The sequence below is a fragment of the Natrix helvetica genome (assembly GCF_964273705.1).
Source record: "Natrix helvetica genome assembly, chromosome: Z".
NCBI classification, from domain to species: Eukaryota; Metazoa; Chordata; class Lepidosauria; order Squamata; family Natricidae; genus Natrix; species Natrix helvetica.
In genome coordinates, this window is record NC_138554.1 from 128,141,424 (window position 1) to 128,156,196 (window position 14,773).

At 39.0% G+C, this 14,773-nt stretch overlaps 1 protein-coding gene across 4 annotated transcripts in view; it reads left to right on the forward strand.

Moving 5' to 3' along the window:
- Positions 1-7,725, forward strand: part of ADARB2 (adenosine deaminase RNA specific B2 (inactive)) — a 530,434-nt gene extending 522,709 nt beyond the window's left edge. For 2 of the 4 annotated variants that reach the window (XM_081933431.1, XM_081933432.1), the window contains exon 11: positions 1,295-5,319. In XM_081933431.1, the coding sequence (XP_081789557.1) occupies positions 1,295-1,471 (177 nt within the window). In that variant the 3' untranslated portion in view covers positions 1,472-5,319. Of the gene's footprint in view, positions 1-1,294; positions 5,320-7,267 lie in introns of those variants that run through there. The other 2 variants (XR_014173611.1, XR_014173612.1) reach the window with 2 other exon arrangements.
- The last annotated feature ends 7,048 nt before the right edge of the window (positions 7,726-14,773 follow it).

Genomic DNA, 14,773 nt, shown 5'->3' on the forward strand with positions numbered 1-14,773 from the left:
GAGGAGTGGAGTACTCTTCTCGTGAAGTACCTCTGGACCCCCTCAATCGCTTGGTCATATTGTGTCCAGAAATAAGGTCATTAATTTAATTGTGCAAAACAATAAGTTAATAAAACAAAAGCAAACTTTTTTTTCCAACCTCAGATGCACAGGGGGCAGAAGCCCTAAAGATTCCTTTTTCCAGAAGGCAATTGGACTGTCTTGGCTTTTTCTTCAAAAACATTTTGCTTCTCATGCAAGAACTAAAGAGCTTCTAAAAGATGAGAAGCTAAATATTTCGAAGGGGAAAAAAAACAAGTCTGGTTGCCTTTTAGAAAAGCACCTTTGGGACAGCCATGATCTGGATGATTGAGAATCTCTACCTTACAAGGTCTGTTATTCTATTCTTTACCTCTTTTTTCACATTTCTACCACCCTTAAGAAGGAAGACTTCCACAGTAGGGTCTTTACTTCTGTACTTTACTTTGAAATTTTATTTCTGCCTATTAGTCTACAAAACAGTTCAAATTCTTCTTTAGCTGAATATTGGGAACCCGAGTAACACCAGAAGTTTCACAAAATAAGAAAAAAGGAGAATGGAAAAGGGAATTCTATTCCTCCCCTTCTCACCTAGAAATTTAGAGAGATGGTTGGCTTTTAAATAAAGCATCAACCAATTTCAGATGAAGTGAAGTTTCATTTCTGTGAATATGAATTTGGAAATTCTATGATTTTTTTTAAAAAAATGAGCAATGGCTTTGTTGGTTGTTATTAGGAACATATTGGATTATTCATGCCACTTAACATGGCAGCCTTTCCGATTTTGTTTCTCTTTCCCAAATGACAAATGAACCTTCAAAAATACTCTGGTTCCTTCCAAATGAGCAAAATGGGGTCATTTAGAAGAATGGAGAGTCCATTTGTAAAGAACTAATGCTTTCCAATGGCCATTCTTTGTCATGGGCTTTACAATGCTTCAAAAAAAAAATCTGTCCAAAAGAGGAATGTGAATTAACTGGTAGAATTTACACACATAGCACTCTGAGCATTCTTCCAAATGGTGTACAATATTGGTTGGTTGAGCTCTCCAAAATCCCCTTTTGTGAGAAGTCTGGCATTGTCTGTGCAATGAGACGTGGATCTTCTCAAATGTTTTTTTTCCCCTGAATACTATTACGTGTAAAGCTCACAATTTCTTTGTAGAAATTAAGAGAGGCAGATGAAATGGTGATACAAAGCTACAGAAGAGGATGATGTTTCAGCTCTTTGTTCGTTGGCATCTGAATTTCCCCCTCCCTTCTCTTTCTCTCTGCAGCTGAGCACACCGATATCAAGCCATGGAGAAGTGCCATCAGTGTACAGCGAGGCCAAGTTGGTGGCACATGTCTATCAGTCTGCCAAACAGCAGCTGTTCAGAGCATTTCAGAAGGCAGGCTTGGGCACTTGGGTGAAAAAACCCCCAGAGCAAGATCAATTTCTACTCATGGTGTGAATCATGTTGGCATCTTGGTAACATGACCACATTGAAAAGGACTGGAGGGAAGAGAAAAACTCTACAGGAGCTGGAGAGACGTCATGTGAGACCCCGTTCAACCCAAGTCAGAACCTTGTATCTAAATGTGTTAGATATGAGATACATTCTGGTTAATGCACTGAACCTTTAGGAAACTGCTTTTGCATACCCATCCCTTCTCAAGGATGTACAAGCCCAGGTTACAAAAACGACCTTCACTGTTTGTTCCTTGTTTGTAGCACATTGCTGTAATTATCTAAGCAGCACCTGTATTTCAGGCAACAGCAGGTTGCAAGTTGCATCTGGCTGAAAAACAAACAAAACCATCAGCCCTCTGGTGTTCCTCTTCACCTTTAGTGCAATAATTATCATAGGAGGATGAGGGGGTTTTCTAGGTTGCAAACACAGGCAGGAATTAGCATACACTGAAACATGGAAAGTTATGTGTCTGTGTCTCTCCGTATGGGTGTGAGAGCGAGGAAAGAGGTGGGATTTCAGACCAGAAGCCTACACAGTGGCACCCTGTAGTTTTATAAAATCTGCTGCTCAGTACATCAAAATCAGGGGAATAGAAACGCAAGATATTTGCCCAAAGCTTAGATTAAAAGTTTCTGTGTGTTCACTGCAGGGAGCATTATGTTTCAGAAAGAAGCAAGGAAAAGCTTGCACGTTTTTACCTTGCATTTAAGAAATAATGGTTCCAAGATTGATAGATGCCAGATCATGGCTATCCTGTTCTTGACATATGAAGAGTCTATTATGCAACTGGTTGCACTCAACAAATATGCAGCACGTGATAACCATCAGCTGTCATTTTGAAGGTTTCCAGTTAGGCATACTGAACATACCCTGTTTCCCCGAAAATAAGACCACCCCGGATAATAAGCCCTCCCCAACGCAGCAGCAGCCATGAGGTGACCATGCTCGCCGCCTCCCACACCTCAAAAATAATAAGACCTCCCCAAAAATAAGGCCAAGTGCATACTTCAGGGGGTCAAAAGAAAATAACACTCTCTCTTATTTTTGGGGAAACACAATAGCTACAGAGCAGCCTGCCTACCACTGTCAAATGGGTCCATCCTTCTCTTCTGATTTCCAACTCATGAGGGCCAACTGTAGTTCTGAGAAGAAGATAGTATTGGTTTCTATAAATCAGAGAGCTCCAAACTTGGCAACATTAAGACTTGTGGATGGAATTAAGACTTGTCCTGGCTGGGGAATTCTGAGTTGAAATCCACAAATCTTAAAGATTCTAAGCTTGGAGACCCTTGCTATAAATTAAAAACATTGTAGAACACACAACAACAAGAAGAAATTGCAAAAGAGTTGAGGGGGTAAAGATGGGTGGCTCCAGTTGGAATATGGCAAGAAAGGGGGGGGGGCAGGCAATGATCTGAAAACTCAGACTGAGAGGAACTTGAGGAGTTACCAAAAGGATTGATAAAAGACAGAGAGGGTTAGAGAGGGCTGGCAGAAAATAGAGGACTACAAGGTGTTTGGTAGCGGTGCAATTCTGAGACAAGGGCATCACATCCTGCACAAGATGGACATTGAGCTGCATGCTTCTCAGAAACCACTTTTTTTTTTTTTGCACTCTGGTTAAAAGAGACACAGACGGGCCCCGTGGTTGCAAGAAATGACTGCACACTTTAAGTTGGTTGAAAGCACATTACAGCAAACCTCCCAGATGCACATACCATATTAAAGTCAAGCTGCATTACATTTCATTTATCTGCTTGCAACTCATATGCAGAATAAAAAAAGATGTTAATTAGGACTCTCAAACTCAGTGTAGCTGTAATCAACAGCACCCCTTTTGTCTTCGCACAATCCTTAGCATTTGGATCTTCTAAGATCCTTACTACAATCTGGCCTAGGACCAGCCAGCTCAAAAATCTGAAATTGGAGAAGAATGTCAGTATTGCATAAATGCCAATGGAAAGGCAATTCAGTTGTATGTTTAAAATATTCTAATGTCAACATAGTGTGAATTGGAACATTTTTCTGAGGGAGGAATTGGCATACATTGATACTAGAAGAGTTCCAAATAGAATGCTAATTCTACTCTTACACGGTTTGCTCATATTCTTTTGTCTATCAAGCATGGTATAAAAGTTTTCTAATTTATGTGGACTAAAGATGCAGGGTGAGTCTCCTCTGTCAGGTTTGTCCACAAATCTGTTGGCCTTGATTCTAAATGAGGGATAATTTGAGGCCCATCTAGACATTATAGATTCTTTAGAAGCACAATTCCTAAACTTGATAAGATCACTCTACTTCATTGCTTTGATCAGTTTTCTAATACCTAGTAGACCTGAAGGCAGCCTCAACCAGCACAATATCCTATGAACAAGGTTTCCTCAATTTCTTAGGTAGTACAGTTGTGCCAACCAAAGGCTTAACATTTCATTCACCATCCAACTTTCTCTTTGAGTGATTGAGGTCCGAATCCTGGCATTATTTTTAAATATGCTAAACAGTCCTCCGTTGCTTCCCTCGATCAAGGTACATGTTTAGAGCATTGTTGCAAAATAGAAGAAAAAAAAGCTAATTCACTTTTCCAATTGGATGTTCTTCAAATGTGTTGGACTGCAAACGTCAGCTTCATTTAACCCTGTGTAGTCCAGCATCATCAGGTTGGACTGGTGATATCTTAAGTGATTGGTATGATATTCACCTGATGTAGATGTTATTTAGAATGCCCAAGAAGTTATAGGAAATCTAAGCACCTCCAGAATTAGTCTCTACCCAAATGGTAGTTCTTTTTTGTTGTTGTTGTTGTTCCACACGACAGGATGTGCGGGTGTAGCGTTATTGTTTCTAACTTTTAGTTTTCATGAATTGTGTATATATGAACGTGCTGTTCCTGATCTGTCTTGGTGTATCTTCTTAGAGCTATCCAACTGACTTATGTCTCATACACAAGAGTAGAGTTCATTCTCGCACTTGTTGCATGAGAGTTCTCCCCTAGAACTCCCTTGATGCTACCCGTTTTCTGCAGATAAAGTTAGATGCTCTGTATATAAGGTCTTGAGAGCCATACTGAGTAAATACATTTGTTTATTAATGTCACAGGATAGGACTAGCTGCTGTATTTTAATGATTTTTTTAGGTGATAAATTACAAGATGTAGCTATAGTGTCTGTACAAATAAAATTATTGTGATAAACTAGAAATTTTAATTAGATTTACAAAAGGAACACTCCCCTTGCAGAAATGTCTTGAACAAATAATACATTCCATGTTAACTACCCCCCCCCCAAAAAAAACAACCCACCCCTGTTTAGAGTAGAGATAGTAGAAAATACAAATTCAACAAGTCTGGAATAGAAAAGGCTTTGTGATGATAACAAATGCTTAATTTTGAAACTGAGATTTTCTACTAGACCTTGAGCAAGATTCTCCATGGACATCTCCATGGTAGCTCACCATACTTTTTGCTTCCATCCAGTGACATGCGGTGAGGTTTATAGCTGGTGAGGCAGCAATTTTTTTAGACTTGTGGACTTCAACTCCCAGAATTCCAGTCAGGCATGCTCAGTTGCGACCTGCCGCCCTCCGCCCTGGGATTTGGCCACGGCACCGCCTGCCAGAGCTGCGCAGAATCCGGGGCGCGCTTGTCGGGCGAGGGCAGCGCAGATGGGGAGTGGACAGAGCGGAGGAAGCCTCTCCCCCCCCGCTTCCCGCACCCGAAAGAACAAAGGGAACCTCTGCCGCCGCCCGGGCAACCTGGTCGGCCTCTCTCGCAGCGGCTCTCTGGTGCCGAGCTTGGGAGTCCCTGGAGGAGCTGGCGGGGGCTGCAAGCACCGCAGGCTGGACTGGAGCCTCGAGTCTAGGGCAGCGAGTCATTCGATAGGAAACTTGCCTCGGCTTGGCTCCTGCTTTGTCTCTCCTGCCTCTTCGCTTCTCCGTTCAGTCGTTGGGCGGCAGATCGAAAGCGGGAGCCAAGCTGGGTCATTCCTCCCAAAAGGCAAGTTTCCCATCAAATGACTCACTGCCCTGATGATGAGAGGTTAGGCTGTGCCTCACTTGCCTCACCTGACTGCACGTCACTGCCTCCATCTAACTTGAAAAAGAAGACATACTTTCAAGTTTCCTAAAAGTATAAACACTCTCATCAAGATAAAGGAAGGACTAGTTCCAGAATTACATTTAGTTCCAAGAAAGCCTTTGAATTCCCTAAGATTCTTGTACATAGTCCCAGAATATTAAAAATGTCAACACTCTGGGTGGACATGTGCCCCCAAAATTGTTTTTGTGGGGGAACATCCTGTGAAATGGAATGACAGAAAGCATCCTGACAATTTGCTTTTATAAGAAAGAGGATGTTTTATGATTGACTATCGTCCTAATGGCTATGTTGTGAGAGCGCCCACAGAGACACTTTCTCAAATTTCCAAAAATACTCATAAATCCCAAAGAATTGGAGAAAGGAGAGAATAGTTTCAGGAAGAATCCAGTGAAAGTTAAGTTCCTCTAAATTTTGCTGAAACAAATGGAATTTCGTACTTGTTGTCCTCTACTCATCCATGTGCAACTTCATCCATCTTTGTTTGGAAGTAAACTCTACTGGCTTGAGTTCTCCTTATTCAAATGGGAGATAATATTGCATGAAATCTCTTTATGACGAGTCTGTTTTCAAAAACTCCCAGGTTCAGAACGCATTTGGATGCTTGGAGCTATTTTCCCTTCCAGCTCTATTCTGATTGATTGATTGGTTGGTTGGTTGGTTGGTTGGTTGATTGATTGATTGATTGTCTATTGCCCCCACTCCTCAATTTTCCCTGCTATAAAAATAGACATTTTTGTTAACTTATTAACTTTCCAAATACAGGATACTTTTGAGGACCTACTTATGTGGTCCAAACCATCACATTATCCTTTTTTTCCCCATGAGACTCAAGCACATAAAAAGCTCCCATTATGTGTGGGGTGCCTGCTTAGGAAATATTGCTCTCTCACTAAAAACTCTGCTTAGGAGACTGTGAGTTTGTCACAATAGCTCAGTGGAACTACCTCACGGGTTGTTGTAAAAATAACATGAGAACGGATACATGAACCCTAATGAGAAGGTAAATTTGGAGGAAAGTTAGATAAAATGTATTAATAACATCCCTACAACTTGATTTTGTGTTTCAGTATGTGGGCCAAAGCTGCTAATAGATCACATTAAAGTGCCATTTTACTAACAGGGTGGTTTTTCCGAAGTTATCTTTATAGTTGAAAAAATATGTAATGCTTTCTTAGAATTTCCATATCAGTACAGCATTCCTCTTCCATATATGAAACAAACTTGCGGAGTTTCACAGAAACCCAATCATACATGGCATTTCCTGCGTCCCACTGCATATGTCTCTGCCCCTTCCATTCTTGCAAGCTGGCTATAACCCCAGATCTCATTCGTGCAAGATAATTTCTTGTTAACTTCCATAGGAAGTTTTGTGAACTGCCTTACATGAGTCCTAAGGACCAATAAGGCTGTTCATTTTATACACTGAAATCTTGGTTCAGCACAAACTCCATGCTTGCTACTTAACTACCCAGATTCCCACAGACCTTTTGAACTGTTTTCTTAAACTCCTAATCATTGTTGTCAGAGTAATGATGATGGTTCTTTGAGGAACCTTTAATACTACCTACTACTTAGCAAATATGTTAGCTATTGAAGAGCTCTGGATTATTATTATTATTATTATTATTATTATTATTATTATTATTATTATTATTATGTTTTTACCTTACTCTTTGCTTATACAAGCACTTTTGTTGTTTTAGGAGTGACCAGTTCACCCAATCCACCAGTTAAAGACAATATAGACTCAACAAAGAAAACAAGAATTATGGCAGAGGTTTCTTGCACTGTTAAGTTGACCATGGAGAGTATTGGATAATTCCATGGAAAACCCTGAAAATGTTGGTTTTGTCCTCTCAGAATTTGAGTTCAAAGTGCAAAGCTCATGCAATAGCCCAACATTTTGTAATGACGCTTCTTCCCAATTGTACATCCACATTTCGAACACAGGAGAGAATGGCGCTGCACTAGGAATTCAAAGAGAAGACAGTGTATATAGTGAGCATGGATGAATGGCAATATGGTACGAATGGATGTACATTTGTAAGATTTGTACAAACAAAAAGAACAATTTCCAAGTGTGAATTTGCTGCTAAATTCTGTAAATTGCACTTCAGTGATACCTGATAAGTGAATGTTTCTGTTATAAGTGAATAAAATGCCTAGAAAAAAGATCTGTTTGTTTCGTGGTTTTGCTTTCCTCTCTTTGCAAAAGCTTTTTTTTTTAATATCAAAATTGCATATTAATGTCTCTTTGAAATAGAAAATTTCCGCAGATTGGATGGGTTTCTCTGAATTTCACCAGAGGGAGACTCTTAGGAATGATAATAATAACTGCTGTGAAAAAGCTATGAAAAAGATGTCCTAGCTGCGGGAAGCCACAAGTGGTGCAGACAAGTGGAGAAATTATGATTCAATGGTCTCATCCATACAGGCTCTTACCAACACCAAGATTTTCCTTCCTTGTTTTATTTGTTTGATAGACTTTAGGTCCCTCCAATGACTAATGACTGAGTGCCATCCATTACAAAATAATGAATTAGATTAGAATATAAAATAGACCATAAGAATGGCCAATGCATCATTTTTGTGGGGAACGTAGCCTCACAATGTCATGGTACCAACCTGTCACTGAGATAAGCTGAAGACGGATCAAAGTGATCCAGCAGGAAAAGGGTCTTTTTTGTGAGAAAATGCAAAACAATCTTCTATGCAAAGATTCTAATTTGCAAGTAGCAAGAGCCTAAAGGATGTCAGCAACCAATAGGGGTCTACCTAGCTTGCTGCAGGATCACCCCTCTTATGGTACTCTCTGCCTCCATGGACATTTCTCCTTTGTCTGTCAAAGAGAACATAACTAGCCCGACAACCAGTGTGGGTTTTTCCTCCTCTCCAGTACATAACAAGTAGGAATAAGAGAAGGAAGAGAAGCAAGCAAAGAGAAGGTCCAGGCAGATACATACACCATTTTGTGGGTTCCCAATGTCCATTGATTTGAGTAGTTCTGCTTTGGAAAAAAATAGCTCCAAGAAGAGAAGGCTTGAGAAATTCCTGACTATTAAAAAAATTCCTTCCAAACTGGCATTCCACATTACTTACAATGCACCCTCTATTAAAGAGATTGTGTTTGATCTCCTGCCCCAGCAAGTAATTAGAAAAGACATTAGTTCTGAATCCCAGACCAAGTTAGTGGAAGCTTGTTTCCCTTTATTTAAATAACTAGCTGGTAGCCCGGCGGATATGTATTTATCCCAATTTGCATGGTGCTACCATGGCAACTCCACTGTGCTGTACAGTAGAAGCCATTTAAGGCACAACAGGCTGTATCTTAACAGAACCTGAATCCAAACTGCACACTATCATTGTCAAAAGTACTGCGACTTGACATTATAGATATAATTCAGTCCTCTTTAATATATATATATTATAATATAAACACAATATCAAGACAGCCTTCAACACTGGCCAAAAAATAGCCAACATCTTAAAAAACCCCAAAGACAAAATCCACCTAGAAAACCAAGGAGTCTACAAAATACCATGCAAAATTCCTTCCTTTTCCAGCACGTTAAAGCTACAGGACATGAAATTAATTTTGAAGGAACCAGGTTAATCTCCAAAACCGAACACTTCAACCAGAGAATAATTCTGGAAGCTATCAAAACAGAGAAAAAACCCCACAACATGAATAAACATGATGATACCTCCTGCCTACCAGACCTCTGGAAACCAGCCCTAGTCAACAAATGAGCCCCACCCACCACCCAGGCTGTTACACCACAAAACAACAATAGACACACAGCCAGCACCAATCACCACCAATCTACCAATTATGATACAACCACACAACCAATCATTCCACTTCCTGAAACAAAGCCAGCACTCCACACACCCCCACCGATATTTATAGAAAGACAGCAGCTCCGATCACACTTTAAGCCCCAAACCCAGCCTGAAGATGGCGAGTGAGACCTCGCTGAAACATTGCCAAGACAATCTCAATCTTACACGGGAAAAGATCTGAATACAACAAGACCAGCATACCTACACCTGTGAAAATCTATGATATACATACATACATACATACATACATACATACATACATACATACATACATACATACATATTGTATTTGTGCTGATAAATAAATAAAGGGAGACTAGTATATATATATTTCAAGCTATTTAGCTCTCATCAGCTAGCCATACCCTACATATTTATATATATGTATTTGTGTTACAACCCCTGGTATGCCCAAATATGGGAGGGAGCTCACTACTCCCCCTTTCTGTCCTTCGGCTCATTACAGAGGACCATCCAGGCAAAAAACCATATTTTTATTTTTAATGTTGCCTTTTTATATTTGTGTTGTATTTGTGCTGATAAATTAAAAAAAGGAGACTAGTATAGATCTATTTCAACCTATTTAGGTCTATATATATATATATATATATTCGTAGATTTTTATGGGTGTAGGTATGCTGATCTTGTTGTATGTGTGTGTGTGTATGTATGTATGTGTGTGTGTATACAGTATGTGTGTGTGTGTGTTGTATTTGTGCTGATAAATAAATAATAGTAATAATAATAATAATAATAATAATAATAATAATAATAATAATAATAATAATAATAATAATTTTATTTGATTAGCCGCAACCCTCTCCCGAAGGACTCGGGGTGGCGTACAATCAAAAACGGATAAAAATACACATAAGACAAACATATATACAAAAAGAACAGAGACATATACATATGTGCATATGTGCATGGAGGAGAGTTGACTTATAAGTGAAAGACAATTAAAAACACAATAAAGGGATAAATAAATAAATAAATAAATAAATAAATAAATAAATAAATAAATAAATAAATATTTGGGCATACCACGGGTTGTAACACAAATATATATATATATATATATATATATATATATATATATATATATGTATGTATGTGTGTGTGTGTGTGTGTGTGTGTGTGTGTGTGTGTGTGTGTGTGTGTGTGTGTGTGTGTGTGTGTGTTTATTTGTGTTACAACCCCTGGTATGCCCAAATATGGGAGGGAACTCACTATATGTTAATAATGAGGGAACTCAGTATTTATTTTTCAGCACAAATGCAGCATACACACACACACAGCGTAGATAGATAGATAGATAGATGATAGATAGATAGATAGATAGATAGATAGATAGATAGATAGATAGATAGATGATAGATAGATGATAGATAGATGTAGATATAGATATATAGATATATAGATATATAGATATATAGATATATAGATATATAGATATATAGATATATAGATATATAGATATATAGATATATAGATATATAGATATATAGATATATAGATATATAGATATATAGATATATAGATATATAGATATATAGATATAATGTGTGTGTGTGTGTGTGCGTGTGTTGTATTTGTGCTGATAAATAAATAAAGGGAGACTAGTATAGATCTATTTCAAGCTATTTAGCTCTCATCAGCTAGCCATACCCTTACTGGGATTTGAACCTGGGCTGTATTACATATTAGGCAGATGTATTATCCACTAAGCCACAGGCTCTCCTCCTTTATCAGCTAAGCCAGGGATATAGGTATGTATTGTGTCACAACCCCTGGTATGCCCAAATATGGGAGGGAACACACTGTTTCCCTTTGTCTGTCTTTCGGATCACTCCAGGAGACCATCCAGGCAGAAAACCATATTTTTAATGTTGCCTTTGTTATATTTGTGTTGTATTTGTGCTGATAAATAAATAAAGGGAGACTAGTATAGATCTATTTCAAGATATTTAGCTCTCATCAGCTAGTCTGTAACAAAGGCAACATTAAAAACATGGTTTTCTGCCTGGATGGTCTCCTGGAGTGAGCCGAAAGACAGACAAAGGGAAACAGTGTGTTCCCTCCCATATTTGGGCATACCAGGGGTTAAGCTGGTGCCTTTGGCTTCTTGCTTGTATGAGCAAAGCGTGATCGGAGCTGCTGTCTTTCTATAAATATTGGTGGGGGTGTGGGGAGTGCTGGCTTTGTTGCTGTAAGGGGAAACAGCCAACTAATCTGCATACATCAACTCCATCAACTATTCAAGATGTAACAACACAGCGAGTCAACCTGCTTACAGCAACAAAGCCAGCACTCCACACATACACACACACACACACACACACACACACACACCAATATTTATAGAAAGACAGCAGCTCCAATCACATTTTGCTCGCACAAGCACAAAGCCGAAGGCACCAGCCTGAAGATGGTGAGTGGGACCTCATCGAAACTTCATCAAGACAATCTCAATCTTACACGGGAAAAGACCCAAATACAACAAGACCAGCATACCTACACTGTGAAAATCTATGAATATGGGTTGGCTGAATTTCCTTTATTAGTACAATTTTATTCTAAGCAGCACATACACCTGGAGTGAGTACCCAGAAGTAAAACCCAATTGTACAACAGCAGTGAACTCTTTCTGGGGAAATTTTCAACTTTCCCCTTAAAGAGCTTGGTACAAATTTGCTTCAAACTAAAATTAAATAAAACAATTGTTCTTGGCAGGGAAGAGCAAGAGAATGAGCGAGAGAGACAGAGAAATGAATTTGGTAAATTTTTATCACCTTCTAACATTCACATGGGCAAAAAGAAAAATTGGACAAATTTTAGTCATTGTCATAAAAATGGATGACAATTGATGGTTCAGAGACTACACAAATGCACTTTTTCATTCTTCTGTTCCTTTTCAAGGAAATTACTTCCTCACTAAGAAATGTCTCACACTGCATAGCATGATTTGAGCGACTCTTCTAAGGATACTGTTTGGTTCATGGCGTATTTTGGTCTTCTGATCTCCAATTTAGTTCTGGTGGGCTCCAGTCTCTGCTTGTTGCTTTGGCATCCAGCCTCGGGTGCCACATCCTACCTAGTTTTTCTTTTTTTTTCTTTTTTTTTAATTTGAACATTTCATCCTCCACTAAACAAAGTGTCATCTGGGTACAAATCTCTGTGCAATCAGAATGTACAGTATTCATTACATTGATATTAATTCGCTAATCTTACAATAATAATAATAATAATAATAATAATAACAACAACAACAACAACAACAACAACAACTCCGCCGTTGCCGGTCCCAAGCCCGGATGAGAAAGGAGGAGGGTCGGGGTCAGCTTGGCAACCTGGCCCCATAAAAACACGCCAACCTATACAATATGGTGAAAGAAACGACTAAAAATTCTATACTGCATCAGTCGTTGTGCGGGTTAACAAGGGCCGCGGCAGATGTTGAGGTCCCTGAGCATCCGTCGACAAGTGGGCTACAAGTGGACCAGCCAACAAAATGACAAAAATATAGTGTAGATGAAAATCATGCCATAATGGCCTGTTACTACAACTCAGAGCCAAAAAAAAGAGGCTACTTAAAGCGAATGTATGATTTATGGAAATAACTATATCCAGATTTAAATGTTAGTGAACAACAACTCGCAGATCAAAAGCTATTTATTATTCGGAATAAAGTGTTTAGCGAAGTTGAACTTGAGAAAATTCAGGCAAATTGCAAAAAAAAAAAAACATCACAAGAGTAATTAACTGATATTCAAGACACAACTAAAGAAATAGTAGTAGAACTCCCAGAGGAAGCTGTCGAAGAGGAAATAACAACACTACCACCAGAACCAGTTACCATTGAACCAACTGATGAACCAACTCAAAAACAAAAAGAACTGAAGGACAAGATCATGGAGCATTTTCTGGCTAGTGAGGAAAGGCAATGTTTACCATCATTAAAAACTGTCCCTAAGAAAATTTTGGGTCCTATCATGAAAATGGTTAATGCAGTGCTTTCAACAATTGAATCTGGATCCATCTTGGAAATGAATCAGTTAATGTACAGGGCAGCTGTAATAGTCACTAATAAACTAGGCATTAAAATCAAAGCACCTAAGCACACAATGGAAAAAGCATCAAAGCCAAAGTGAAAAATCCAATTAGAACAAAAAGTCAAAAAATTAAGGGCAGATGCTAGCAACTTAAAGAACATGCATGAGCAACGGCTTAAAAACAGCAAAATCATAGATCAGCTGATCAGAAGATATAGATTGGATACAAGAAACATCAATGAAGCTGTAGAGATCGTAAAACAGCAGATAACAGCAACAGCTATAAAAATTGAGAGATATGAGGCATGAATCATCCAATACAAACAAAATCAACAATTTTGATCAGACCAACGCTGTTTTTATCAAAGTCTTAATGTGAATGGTGACACCAAAAGTGAAAAACCAGAAAAGCAGGCCACAGCTGAATTCTGGAAAGGTTTGTGGGAGAATGCAAAGGACTACAATAAGGAAGCAAAGTGGATACATGACTTTGAGAAAAGCATTGGTAACAAACAAATGCAAGTATTAGAAATAACAACTGCGATGGTCAAAAATCGAATAAAAAAAGTAAAGAATTGGACATCACCTGAAAATGACCAATTACATGGTTTCTGGCTGACCAGTTTACATGCAATATTGGCCAGGCAACTGAATGAGATTTTACAAAATGGCCAAATTGATGAATGGTTGACAACTGGAAAAACATACTTGATTCAGAAAGATGCAACTAAAGGAACAATACCTGAAAACTACAGACCAATAACATGCTTGCCAACAACCTTCAAATTACTCACAGGCATTATTGCAGATAATATTATGGATTATTTGGAAACAAACAACATCTTGCCAGTAGAGCAAAAAGGCAATAAAAAAGGAGCAGGGGCACAAAAGATCAGCTCCTGATTGATAAATGATATTAAAAAATTGTAAGAAAAGAAAAACGAACTTGAATATGGTCTGGATTGATTATAAAAAGGCATTCGACTCATTGCCACATAGTTGGATCCAGTGGTGGGTTTCAAAAATTTTTGGAACCTACTCTGTGAGTGTGGCCTGCTTTGTGGGAGTGGCTTGCCAGCCATGTGACTGGGTGGGATTGGCTTGCTGGCCATGTGACCGGGTGGGAGTGGGATGTTAGAAGATCCCAAATGAAGTTAGAAAGGCTGGGTCCCAAACCCAGCTGGCTTAACTGGGATAGGGTGAATAGGGGGTAGAGGTTCACAAATCACCAAGGACCCTCCTCTCCTTTTCCCCCAAAAGCAGAGGGCGTCAGTATTTAGAGGGAAGTCCCCCAACTTCCCCCCTTTGTGTGTC